The sequence below is a fragment of the Heterocephalus glaber genome, unplaced genomic scaffold, assembly GCF_053883595.1.
Source record: "Heterocephalus glaber isolate CG9 unplaced genomic scaffold, H.glaber_assembly_v1.0 deba00001593, whole genome shotgun sequence".
NCBI classification, from domain to species: Eukaryota; Metazoa; Chordata; class Mammalia; order Rodentia; family Bathyergidae; genus Heterocephalus; species Heterocephalus glaber.
Window position 1 is genome coordinate 5,317,326 of NW_028258368.1, and position 14,147 is coordinate 5,331,472.

The following is a 14,147-nucleotide window of genomic DNA, read 5'->3' on the forward strand; positions in this document are numbered from 1 at the left end:
AAAACAAGCAAAAATGTAGTGGAAAAAGCAGTAAAACTATTTTTCTTAAAACTATGTGGGTTTATCATTATTATTACATAAATTGATATTTTAATGGTTTCTCAGTTTCTAACATGGTAAACAAAACATAATAAAATAGAAATAAAAAAGCTTTTGGGGGTCTTTAATCATTTTTAAGCATGTAAGAGATCATGGGACACAAAGGTTAAGCCTTTTTGTTCCTGAATTGTATTTTTGATGCTTTCCCCCTACATTGTTGAAGACCCTATTCCATTCTGGATCTTCTAGCATGATCTTCTAATTTTCCTTATTTTTTCTCTTGTATTTTCCATCTTCTTGTTTACTATACTGTCTTAGAGGAAGAGCTCTTAACTTACTTCATATCCTTTTCGTTGAATTTTAAAATTTCTACTGTCAGGTTTTTAACCTTGAAATTCTTTTTCAAAAAAGGCTCTTTGGATATATTTTACATTTTGGCTTTTATTTCACAGGAACAAAATATTCTTTTGTCTCTATGTATTTGATGATGATTTTGTACTTTTTTTGTTCTTTGTTTTCAACTCAGCTCCCTCTCTCTGTTTGATCAATTCAGTTTCTGTTGTTCCTCTTAGCGGTTCTCCTCAAATATTTGGGTACCTTGACTTGTCCCCTCATATTTGAAGGTGAGACACTGCAAAGCTAACCATAAACTCTGTGCAGATAGAGTCCATCACAGCAATACTCACTCCCAAGCAGCGGTTTTCAAACTTTTTAGTGTCAGGATCTATCTACAATCTTAAACATTCTTTATGTAGATTACAACTAGTTATTTTTACTGAAATAGAAATTAAAGCTGAATAATTAAATTTATCAGTTCATTTAGTAACACATCTAATACATATGAATCTAAATACCTTTTTGTGAAAAACAGTTTTTATAAAATGAAAAATCTTCAGTGAGAAGAGGAGGAGTATTTTACATTCTTACAGATCTCTACAGTCTAACTTCATAGAACATGTCTGGATTCTCCTATCAACTTTGGCATCCAATCTGTTGCAGTTTGTCACTTGGGGTGAAGTCTATAAAAAGGAATTCAGCCTCACACAGACATACCATTAGAAAAGGGAGTAGTATTTTATTCTCTTTCCAACAATGGTGAATATTCTTGGGTATTCTGCGGAAGACTCAGCAAGTGGTAGTCGTCTCTTAAAGGTCTGTTGGATTCTGAAGCCACCACAAGGGAGTGTATTGCTGCTTTCAAGTCAACTGCTCTCTCTTGTACATGCGGATTTTTTTTTTTTTTGGTACCGGGGATTGAACTCCGGACCTTGTGCTTGAGAGGCAGGTGGCAGAACCACTGAGCTAAATCCCTGGCCCTGTGCCTTAAGTTTTATGCTCATCATGCCCTCTCCAAGCATTAATTTCACCCTCCAAGTGGACTTGCTGGGAGAAAGAAGCATCTCTGGCTGCCCAGGCTCCAAGTGTACCTACCTCCTTTGTAAGTGAACGACACATTCATCATTCAGGAGCCACAGAGCCACGAGGGGACTCAGACAACAACCAGTCCCAAACCTTAACTTCAAGGTGAGAAAACCATGCTGCTTAAAGAGGAAGTAGCTTATTTTAGGTCACACAGCCATAATTAATGGCATAGCTGTGGGCAGAATCAGGCTCCTTAATAAAACCCAGGGTTTATCCTATGTTAGGAAAGGGGTGGTAAAGGAAGGCTGGCCAGGTAATGCTAAAAGCCTCCTAGGAACCACGTGGAAGACACTAGTATACAGAATCTGGTCTTTGGCTTTTTCGAGTTGATCAGGTAACACAGCCTTCAATAGATGTGTTTCTAATAGAGTGCAGGGTTGATTCAGGACCCTTATTCTGCCCACAGCTTAGTTATACTGAATAAAAAGAATGAGCTGAAAGAAAAGGAAAGTTTCACTCTGATCTTTGGAGGAAGGGAGAGGACTTGATGATTTTAATCTGCTAAGAAACAATTTAAAACAAAAATTCATTTTGGAGGAATGGTGTTTATTTCCTCACTCTTCATTCTTAAAGGTTACGGTTTAGATAACTTTTCTCTATTACAAGAGAGGGATGTTATAAAGAAAAAGTTGGCATTTTTTTTTTGGTTAGCAGTAAAAAAAAGTTTTGGGATTTTAGGGGGCTGGTTCCAATGAGGAAAGTAGCTTCTTTGATTAATTCAGTTTTCTAACCACTTGGGGATTTATTCCAGACACCAAACCAGAAGCTTAAATTTCTAGGCTAGCACAGGGATTACAAAAGAGAGAGAGATTTGGCTACCAAAAAGAAAACAAAAATGAAGTCTCAAGTATATTCTAAAATATTTCATGATGGAAGATTTTGTAAAATAACAATTTAAATTTCATTATATACCAAACTGAACAAGCACAGTAAAAGAAATTAGATGCTGCTTTCATTTACAAACATTCATGAAAAAATTCTTTACAAAGATACAAATAAATCAAGTGCATACATATATAAAATATCACAACAGTTAGAACTTATTCCAGCCATGTTATATATGATTCAGATCAGAGTGCCTATAATTTATAATACCAGGAATTGAAGAAGTAAAATCATATGTCAACTTTACTAAAGTTATAGCAGCACAACTCATAATAGTTAAATCTTGGAACCGATCTATATGGCTGTCAACAGATGAATAGATAAAGAAAATGTGGTATATATACATGATGGAGACTACTCAGCCATAAAACATAAATTTGAGTCATTGGTAGGAAAATTGATGCACCTTAATGCTAAGTAAAATAAATCAGACACAGAAGGTTTAATATCTTATGGGTTCTCTTATATGAGGAACCCAAAGTATAAATAAGTTAAAAGGAAAAATAAAATATAGATGATAGGAAACAGAGAGAGAGACTTTGTGGAAATGGGAAGGGGATCTGAGGATGGGGGAAGATGGGAGGGGGCATGAGAAGGGGAAGTAAAAAGGATCAAGATGTGATATGTATATGCACCAATTTCCCACGATGAATTTATATTATGTATTATAAATATTTACTAATAATACAAATAAAAAATTTACTAAAGGTATACTATGGAGACAATACAATTCAATATTCGTAAGATTCATAATAAAATACCAACAGAACAAATGTTTATCTAAACTTCACAGCAAATGTTACACTTAACGGCAAAATATTTTTGCTAAAGTGAAAAAGGTAAGGATGCCCACATCCAAACAACACTGTATGAGAAGACTCACCCAAAGCAATAAGAAAAGAAAAAGACATAAAAAGTAGAAGAACTTTTTAAAAGTAGAAGAACATAAAAAGTAGAAGAAAGAACATAAAAAGTAGTAGAAAAAGCCAAGACAAAAATTCTCATTTTCAGACATCATTGCCTACAAAGAAATCATAGAGGACCTATAAACTAATGAAAACTAATGCACAAGATCAGAACTAATGCAAAAGCTTAGAAAGTTTGATACAGTATCTACATATAAAAATGAAAGTCATTTAAGGATGAGAATAATAGCACGTTAAAAGAATAGAAAAAGTGTTCTAGTCAGAGTAACATCTAAAGCTATCTAGGGATGAATTTTTTTTTATAATAGTAGTGGGGATTGAACCCAGCTAAGTAAACACTCTACTACAAGCTACAACCCCAGCCCTTGGAATGAATTTTTAAAAGCTACATGTAGGAATGTTTTAGAGAAATTATAAAATATTATTAAAGGATATTTTAAAAAGCTGACTAAAGAGATAGATGTCTATGAGTGGGATGACATGGTATTGTAAAAATGTCTATTCTGACAAATAATTTTAATGCAATTCCAATAAAAATCCCAACAGAGTGTTTCATAAAACTTGACAAACTAATTAAAAAATCAATTCATAGGGAAGAATCAAGAAAAGCTAAGCCAGGGCTGAAGTAAAGCAATGTGGGCTTAATAATGGAGACAGTGCGACATGGCCAAGGCTGGATAAACAGAGTAATGGAAGAGGATCAGAGTCCAGAACCAGACCCACACAGCCATGTAAAATTGACACAAGAGGAATGTGGACTACAGATCAGTATGAAGAAGTGGTACCTTTCAATTAGTGGTGCTGGGACCACTGCCATAGGAAGTAAGAATTTGAATCCCTACCATATGTCACGCTTCTATCAAGTTTATGTGAATTAAAGACAAATGTGAAAAGTACAATTTTAGGAGTTTAAAAAAACAGAGTATATTTATGATCCAAGATCAAGAGATAATTTCAAAATAAAACATAAAATCTTTCCACCATGAAAAGTACAGTGCTGTTAAACTTATAAATTATACAATTTATTTTCAGAGAAACCATGATTAAAGTTAAAAGACATGCCTCATGCTAGGAGATATGTGCAACTCAAACCTCAAAGATCAGTAGCCAGGATCCATCAAGAACTCCTACACGACAATAAGAAAAAGAAACACCCAACAGGAAAACAGGCGATGGTTATGAGCCAGAAAATTACAGAAGAAATCTAAGTGGCCAGTAAGAAAAGATACTCTCATGTACTACAATTGGCAAAATGCAAAGTGATACATCCCCCTGTGGAATAGTACGTAGCGGTTAAACGAACTATAGTTTAAATCTCAAGAACAGTGTTGGCTGAAGAATAAGTCTGTAAGAGGCTGATACCACCCATTTGAAATGAGTGAAAGCATATTGCATATTTTAAATAAATACTTACATATACAATAAGGGCAAAAAACCAAAACCATGCTAGGGAGTGAAACACCAAGACTTAGTAGCTATAGTATAGTGGAGTACTGAGTCAGATTACAGGATTTGCCTGCAGCACTTCTGTCTAGTTTCCTAATCTTCAGTGTTGTTCTGTTAGTACCTTGAACTCTGCCCAGATGGAAGTGTTTACACTATAGACATCAGTAACACACCAACTTCCGATTTTCCCTCTTCTTATCTTTGTGTTGGAGAATGTCTTACCACACACACATTAGTGCACCTTTCTCCATAGAGCAATATGAGTATGGGGCAGGGTATATGAGTGGCTTTAATATTATCTGTAATGTCTTTATGCTTCAGATAATTTCTAAAGCAAATAATAGTACAAAAAACAGCTTTGTTAGAGTTTAATGGATTTTTTCATATCATTCTACTCTTTTCTGTATTTGGGAAATACAAGTTGAATATCCCTTATCCCATATACTTGGGACCAGAAGTATTTTATTTATTTTTATTTTTATTTTTTTTCAGGTACTGGGAATAGAACTGAGGACCTTGTGCTTATAAGGCAGACACAGCACTGCTGAGCAATATCCCTGGCCCACCAGAAGTATCTTAGATTTCAGAGTTTAAAAAAAATATTTTTTTGACTCAGTGAGCATATACTCAGTGAGATATCTTGGGGATGGGATCCATGTCTAAACATAAAATTGATTTGTTTCATATACACCTTCTACATGCAGTGTGAAGGTAATTTTTGGTGCATTTTGACTATAGTATGTCACATGTGATCAAAAGTGGGATTTTTCCACCTGTGGAGTTACAGCAACGCTCAGAAAGCTTCAGATTTTGGAGCATTTAGAATTTTGGATTTTCAGATTAGGGATCTCAGTCTATATTTCTTGAAAAAAGAAATCTAGTCAGCTAAAATTTTCAGACCACAGCAAAGCCATTTTTTTTGGCCCTCTTTAATTTTGGAGATTTAAGTCTTGCCTAGTTGGTCATAACATTATTATATTATGTTGAAAACCTGGATCTGAACTAATAATAGACACTGTAAAGCTTAGTATTTCAAGCCTGAACATCGATTTGCCAGATAGTTGTATCTTTGAAATCAACTGATTAAGGTATATAATAAAAAATTCATTAGGAACACTGGCATAAAAAGTCACATCAATATTCTTACTCAACCAAATATAACAACATCAAAGACATGTGAGCTCTAAATTTAGATTCTAGGTTTAAGAGAAAGGAAATAAAAACAAATGGGGATAAATATAACAAACAATTTGGCTGTAAAAATTAAACAAGATATAAAAAACAGTGAAAGATTTAGAGATTTGACAAAACTAGGTATTTAAGGTGGATGACACTGGATTTGTAGCTCTATGTCCTTGCGCAGAGGACTTTCTGGTCGGTAAGTTGATTTCTCATTTATAAAATATGTGTACAAGCCAGGCCTGATGGTACACATCTATAATCCCAGCACTGTGGGAGGCTAAGGCAGGAAGATCTCAAGTTTGAGCCCCAGACTGAGCAACTTAGTGAGACTGAGTGAGAGAGAGAGACTGGGGATGTAGCTCAGTACTCAAGCCCTGGGTTCAATCCCCAGTGCCACACACACAAAGAAAGTATGAGCAATATTGCATCCTTTCTGCCTTGAAGAGCTGTTAAGATGATTAAATGAGATAATGTGAGTACAGGGAATATACTGAAGTGATTTACACAGGGACAGGCATGAACATGATCCCTTGTAATTGTGTCATTACACTGATACCTCACATTGATGATGCATCATCATCAGGTTCTTCCTTTGCTCTGACTCAGGTTTATTTTAGACAGGTCTGATTTTCATGATCAAGAGACACCAAACAGAGAAGAACCAAGGACCAATTCAGGAATGTCAAGATCTTCTCTGTCATCCAAATTTTGCAGACTGGTCTCCACTGCTGAGTCTCTTTTGCTAACTCGTTTTTAATCTGTATTTAAATCAAGAGGCACACGAACATTTAAATTCCAGGAATAAAAAGTACTCCTGGAGTCAGTCACACTACAGGATTCAGGCTTGAGAAGTTGGGCTCAGCTCTCACAGGAGGGCACATGGCTCAATGCTGGGCTGGAGTCAGCGAGTCCCAGATGATGCATCTGAAGTGGTAACTGTTTAAAGCTCTCTGGGCTCTGGCATGAAGGAAGCATGTTGCAACTACCTGTTACCATCAGCTGACAGACAAGGCACAGGAGACTTAGGCCAGGGCCCTCCTAGTGTTCTCTTTCCTCTTTTCAGGCCATAGTGTCCTTCATGACTCAGGAAAGAGAAACCACACTCATGGGATTTTATCATCAGAAACAGTTAAACGGGGCCTGCATTAACACCAACACTTTGCTAATTAACATGATTCTCCATTTCAGTTTTTTATGCCTTTTCTCCCTCTTCTTATTGTTGTGTTTATCTGGACGGTGCTTCTCCACCATGGCTGCACATTACAAACACCTGAGGACCTTATGAAAAAGTTCCACTCCTGACCAATGAGTAAAAATTTCTGGAGATTGGATCCATCCACTGTTATCTTTTTTAAAAGCTCCCCTGATGATGCCAGTGTGTAGCCCTGGAGGGGAACTACTGACTCAAACCATAATCTGTTTTTCAAAGTCAGGGTTACATGAGCAAGAAACCCTGGTATAATACTAGTGATTCCCACATCCTATGTCTTCAGAATCAAAGGATGAGTTGATTCAACTCAACAACCATGTCTCCTAAAGGCCAGGCTAGTGCTAGGATACAGAGATTTGGGGATGGTAAAGGAGATGGGGGTCTGGTCCCCAGGGAGCTCACCTTTACCAACCTTTGTAAGCAAAGAGGTGCAAGATTCAGCTGGCATTATAGTTGAGTCACATAATGACAGTACAGGGTGGAATTTTACAATGGAATTTCAGTATAGCAAAAGCCACATCATCACCAGTAACATTTTAGGGTTTGCTGGGACTGACCTGACATGTGAGGTGTATCAGCTTACGAAGTCTCACAACACTACAAGGGGCAGATTTCCATTTATTTGTTCAATAAAAGTTTGAATGACCCTAAGTCCCAAGAGCTGTTTTAGGCCCTTGGGCAGTAACAAAGCAGACACATCCCTATGTCCTGTGAGATGGGTGGGGAATGAAACAACAGAAATAATCTAAAAAGCTCAGCAAGAGTATGTTAGAAATTGATGGGTGCTACAAGAAAAGGAAAAAATAGAAAGAAAAAAAAAGATTAAAAAAAAAGGAAAAAGTAAAGGTGAAGTGTGTATGTATGTGTGTAGTGGGAAAGCCTTGTTGAGAAAGTAAGATTCGAACACAGAAAGCATGAGAATTAGTGTTTGAATTAAATTCTTTGAAATGATTATTAATTAAAGTCTGTGTTATAATGTAAAAGGATTTACTGGATGTAAAGAAAATTTATAGAAAATCCAGCATAGGAGGGTGCTGGAAACCAGGCAAGTTTGTATTTCTCAATGTCCTATTCACGTCCTCCTGTGGAATAAAAATGTTAATGCTCTCCCAGGACAAACATGGAGAGGGATAGAATTTTGAATAACTGTAATAAACACACAGAAAACAGGGATGCTGCTAGCCAGAAAACTCCACAGCATAATGGCCATAAAAATTATCAGAGATTATAGGTGAAGTTTTCCTAGGCTGTATTCGAGAAAAATTCATAAAGTTCCTGTGTGAGAACAACCTTGTGAGTATCTACTTACCTATTGAAGTGGTAGATATCTTGTATGTTTCCAAAAAGGGCAGATCTATCTTCAGTCTCCAGGGGAAGTTTTGTTTGATCCCTGATACAGTCTAGGTAATCCTGTGAAATCAATGAGAAGGGCTCCTTAAACACTCCTGACCTTTTCCAAGTGAAATTTAATTATGCAAGATGAATTGTTCATATCTGTTTCAAGTAATTATGATACTGATGTGCTCATTAACCATGAGAATACAGAACTGCTCTCTCATTAATGATGACAAATTTAAACCATTTCTAGAACATGAATTTTTATCAAAGGGAAAGAGTGTGGTACACACTAGTGCGTGTACCCCCAAATGTATTAAAGCGTCCCTTGATGGGTATCACTAACAGTTACCAGTGACATCAAAGTTTTGGTATAACATAATCTCCTATCCCTTTGACTGATTTATGTCATAAAAAGAGACTTCAAAATTTATTTAGTTGGAAGCCAGAAATAAAATTTCTGAAATGTGATAGTTACTTTAAGCATAACCTTTAAGTCATAAAGATTAAAGTATAGAACCAAATTCTCCTTCAAATACCAACTTACTAAACAGTATTAAAAAAATAGGCATACAATTTGCTTATCCTATGTGGTAGGCTATATTAATGAGCCAGGGGAAAACTCTGAAATGATTTTATATGTTTTCAGACAGAAACAGTTCCCACACAGATTCAGACCCACAATGGACTAAATGGAGGTGGCTAAGAAGCTATTTGAACCGCTGAGAAAGGGAAAACTGCTTTCCGCCCCTTGTGTGCTGAAGAGTTCATGACTGAGTGTTCCCCTCTCCCCAGCAATGCTTGAGAAAGAACTCTGCAGGAGGCAAGAAAACAATAAAGAAAAAAGTGAAAACAGCTGAAATAACGTAAAATAGAAAATAAATACCATTCCCTGCTCTGGGGTTGAACAATGCAGCATGGCTTCCTACCAAACATAACATGTGACCTGCAGTGTGCAGTGGAAACGTCACCCACACCCCAAGCCCAGCACCACGGCCCATGGCACTGGCCAATGGCAAACACAGCAGTCTTCAGATGCGATTAGAAGAAGCAGCTGGATTTAAGAACCATCAGGTGTTTCTTACAGCTTTTCATAATCCTCATTCATTGTGTCATGCTCTCTTTGTTCCTCCAGTTAAAGGCAAAGGGTTCATCGTTAACTTTCTTAAACAGCACGTCTTATAGTTCATATCAAATAAGTTGATATGATACTTTGATATCATATCTTTGATACTAAAATTATTATCATATATGAATCAATGTTGATCAACTTTATGAAAGCTTTCTTGGTAACAGCTTTTCTAAGAAAGCGGTCATCTCAATAACAAACTAGGTTCGTAAAAGTTAAGTGAGGTTGGCATTAAAACTCCCAATAGCAAGACCTTTTCTCTTTACTGTCAGGAACGGAACAATTACCAGGAGGCTAAGTAGCTGAGGGGACAGAGTTAATGTCCAGCCAAGAGAAGCTAATGAAAACTAGAACTGAAGTAATGGTACATTCTGATCAATGTGTAAAACCTGCACTTTCCAGCCTGGGCAACTTAGCTAAAACTTAGTGAGAAAATGTCTCAAAATGAAAAAAATAAAATAAAAGGGATAGGGATGTAGCTTGGAGTGAAGGTCTTGGGTTCAATATTTAGTACCACAAGCAAAAAAAAAAAAAAAAAGCAACAACAACAAAAAACCCACCACCAACACTAATGACAAACACAAACCTGCACTTCTTCAACAAATTAAAAGTATCCATCCATACTTTTAGTTAAATGGTCCACATGGTACAAAGGGACAGACTCATACTCAATTCGCCTTGGCTGATTACATTTGATAATAGATTAATACTTTGCTGGACATTCTAATACAACATATTGTATGCAAAATTAAGATAGGAAAACCAGACAGCGTGGACCAGCATGACCCACACGGACAGAGCGGGTGAGAAGGGGGACTGAGATGTCGTCCCTGTGCCAGATTTACCCAGCCGGCTCCAGCGGCTCTAAAGAGAGAATTGACAATCTTTTTCCTCACTTCGAATACGAAGCTTGCTCATTCACAAAAACCTGAGACTAAATTCTTTATGTGAAAGAAAGACTGACTTAAGGGGCTGGAAAAATTTCATCTGGGATTAGAGAAAAAGAACCATGGCCCATTTCCAACAAATAATGGCCCATCTCCAATTGAAAGAGTTTCAAAACCCTCAGGGTCCGTGGTAGAGACACTGGATTTTAAGAGCCGCTTGTTTTCTGAAATTGTTGAGAAAATAGATCATTAGGAGTCCACATTTTTGTAAGTCACTCTAGAAACACATCAAAGTCGCATGGCCACAACTGGTTCCCCACACTGATCATCATTAAGTCTTTTAAATATGATACTTTAACCCTGAACCAGTTACTAAAAACTACTTTAGCAAGAGCTGCACTAGCAGCTGTAATCATCTGGAGCCAAAATGAGAGGTTTGCAGCTCTGTGATAATAACAGTTCATTCTGTGCTCAAAATGACACAGTCAGGATCCTGACAAAATTTATTAGAGCCTGTCATGCTGCTTATTAATGATATTGGCTGGATGTCAGCACCACACTGGCTCCCCTACTCTTAAAAAGTAAGGATCAATTTTTTTTTTTTGAGACAGGGTCTCCTTTGTAGTTCAGGCTAGCCCTGAACTCACTATGTAGCCCAGGCCGGCCTTGAACTCATGGGAATCCTCATGCCTCTGCCTCCTGAGTGCTGGGATTACAGGCATGTACCACCACACCCAGCCCTAACAAAGGATCAATTTAAAACTTTTGCACTACAAACAATTATTTTCCAAGAGGATCAAAGAACTCACTCTACCTCTGGGAGGGAGAGTGGGGAGATACACACAAAAGAAGAGCTTTTCACCTTTTAAGTAATTTTCCATTTTGTGATTTTAGATTTCCTTTAAAGCATTTGTTTTCTAATTAGTTTATCCCCTTAAGATCTCCACTGTTATAAAATCTGAACATGAGTGTTCTCCTCTTATGAACTTTTCATTGCTGGTACAGTCTGTTACTGAAAATAGCCAAGTAGAGTCTAAATGGGTGCTCTGTAAGGTGTGGTAAATGTACAGGAATCAGTTTTCAAACTGTTTCTGATTTGCAATGAGATAAATACAGAAACTTTTATAATAGTTCAACAGAACAAGTGACTAACTGCTGAGTTCTGTCTAGAAATAAGTTTGTGCTTGTATTAGGTATGTCTTAGTCTTTTCTGTTTAATTTTTCCAGTAATTCCTTTTATTATATTCATAAAGCACATATGCATGACAAGGTGGAAGAAAACAGACACAGCCAGACCTCACAGTCCCTCTCCATAGACGGCTTGAGAAGCCCTGGTCTAGATAATAAAGGATGCTAAAAAGTTCTAGAGAGATTACTAGGGTAGCAGGCAGATTCAGTGCTCTTGATGGCTTACCTTATTTCTACAAAATGCCCTGAAAGAATTTAGTTAATTGCCCCTCTACCCTCCATTCTTCCTTTGAAATCACATTTAAAATGTTATAACCTGCTAGAATGATAAAGATAAACCAGAATAGAAGAAAAGATAGTTATTTATAGTTATAATGTCTATTGATACTTTATAGTCTTTCTGCCCTTTCATTCTCCTCTGACTTCTAGATAGTCCTACTGCAGAAGTACAAGAAAGCTTCTCTTCCTCAGTCCTCCTGCTCATATTTCAAAATTCAACCAAGAGGTTTTAAGGTTGACTCTTTTTGGTCTAGTTTCTGTTGTCAGCACTTCTACATTCCAAGCCCTTATTTTTGTTCTTAGGCTTTGCTTTAAAGAAAGTATCTTTTCCCATTTTTCCCATCCCTCTACCTTTTCCAGAAAGTGGTCACCTGCCACGTACTGCACTAAAATGCCATGGGAGCTAGAATGACTTACATCTGTATAGCCACTTAGGGTTTAAGAGCACATTCCTATTCATTCATACAAACCCTCCTCTGTCCTTTTTGTGGACATAAGAATGTATGCCAAGTCCTGTTTTACAAGCTAGGAATTAAAAAAATGAATCACACAGGATCCTTTCCCTTTAGGAGCTGGAGTGATGGACAGACTGTGGAGGCTCTTTCCCGCTCTGCAGGCGGTGGCTGCCACAGAAAGATGTAAGAGAACAAAGACCACTCCAGCATCAGTACAGAAAACAGAGAGGAAATGCAGACTGTGTTTTACAGCCATTGCCCTCTGCAGAGTGCCTGAGGGAACACCACGCTGAATCAGACTGGCTCAGAATCCCAGTCAGACTGCCCAAATCCTACTTGTCCCCTTTCTCTTCCCATTCCTAGGAGAGCTGAAGAGAAGGTGGCATTAGTCTGGGATAAAGATAACACATCAGGGAAAGAAATAAAAGGAATAAAGATAGAAAAGGAAGAAGTTAAACTGTTATTATTTGCTGATGATATGATACTCTACATAGAAGACCCAAAAAATTCTGCCAAAAGACTTCTAGACTTATTCTTTTTTTATTTTGGTACCAGGGATCGAACTCAGGTCCTTGCCCTTGAGCAGCAGGCAGTGAAACCACTGAGCTAAATCCCCAGCCCCAGACTTCTAGACTTAATTGACAGATTCGGTAGAGTAGCTGGATATAAGGTAAACACTCAAAAATCAATAGCCTTCTTGTACACAAATAACAGATTCACTGAGAGAGAAATTAAGGAAACAATTCCTTTCACAATAGCATCCAAAAAATGAAGTATCTAGGAATCAATCTAACAAAGGAGACAAACGACCTCTACACTGAAAACTACTGCACTTTGAAAAAAGAGATTGAAGAGGATATAAGAAAATGGAAAGACATCCTTTGCTCCTGGGTAGGAAGAACCAACATAGTGAAAATGGCCATACTTTCAAAACTGCTATACAGAGTCAATGCAATCCCGATAGAAATCCCAACAGTATATTTCACAGAACTAGAGAAAATAATACAAAAATTCAATTGGAACCAGAAGAGACCTACAGTAGCAAAAGCAATTCTAGGCAACAGAGACATGACAGGGGGTATCACAATCCCCAACTTGAAACTATACTACAAAGCCACTGTAATAAAAACAGCACGGTACTGGCAAAGAAACAGACCTGAGGACCAGTGGAATAGATTAGAAGATACAGAAACAACTCCAGACATACTCAGTTACCTCGTCTTTGACAAAGGAGCCAACCATCCTCACTGGAGGAAAGATAGCTTCTTTAATAAATGGTGTTGGAGGGCCGGGAATTTAGCTCAGTGGTTTTGCCACCTGCTATGCAAGTGCAAGGACCCAAGTTTGATCCCTGGTACCAAAAAAAAAAAAATGGTGTTGGAAAAACTGGATTTCAACCTGCCAAAGATTAAAACTAGACCCCTATCTTTCACCGAGCACTAAACTAAAATCAAAGTGGATAAAAGATCTAAATATTAAAATAGAAACACTAAAGTTGCTGGAAGATAAGTTAGGCAGAACTCTCAAAGACATTGGCATAGGAAAAGACTTTATGAACAAATCCTTAGTAGCACAGGAACTTGCACAAAGAATCAAAAACTGGGATCTCATCTTATTAAAAAGCTTCTGCACTGCAAGAAAAACCACCAACAGAGCTAAGAGATAACCTACAATATGGAAAAAATTTTTTACCGGCTGTTCCTCAGACAAAAGTCTACTATCTAGAATATATAAAGAACTAAAAAAAATCAGACTCCAATATAA

General features: G+C 37.2%; 1 protein-coding gene across 11 annotated transcripts in view; it reads right to left on the reverse strand.

Moving 5' to 3' along the window:
- Plekhg1 (pleckstrin homology and RhoGEF domain containing G1) overlaps positions 1–14,147 on the reverse strand; it is a 256,733-nt gene that overhangs the window by 49,579 nt on the left and 193,007 nt on the right. For all 11 annotated transcript variants that reach the window (XM_087193459.1, XM_087193458.1, XM_004856881.3 and 8 more), the window contains one exon: positions 8,420–8,520. In XM_087193459.1, the coding sequence (XP_087049585.1) occupies positions 8,420–8,520 (101 nt within the window). The remainder of the gene's footprint in view (positions 1–8,419; positions 8,521–14,147) is intronic.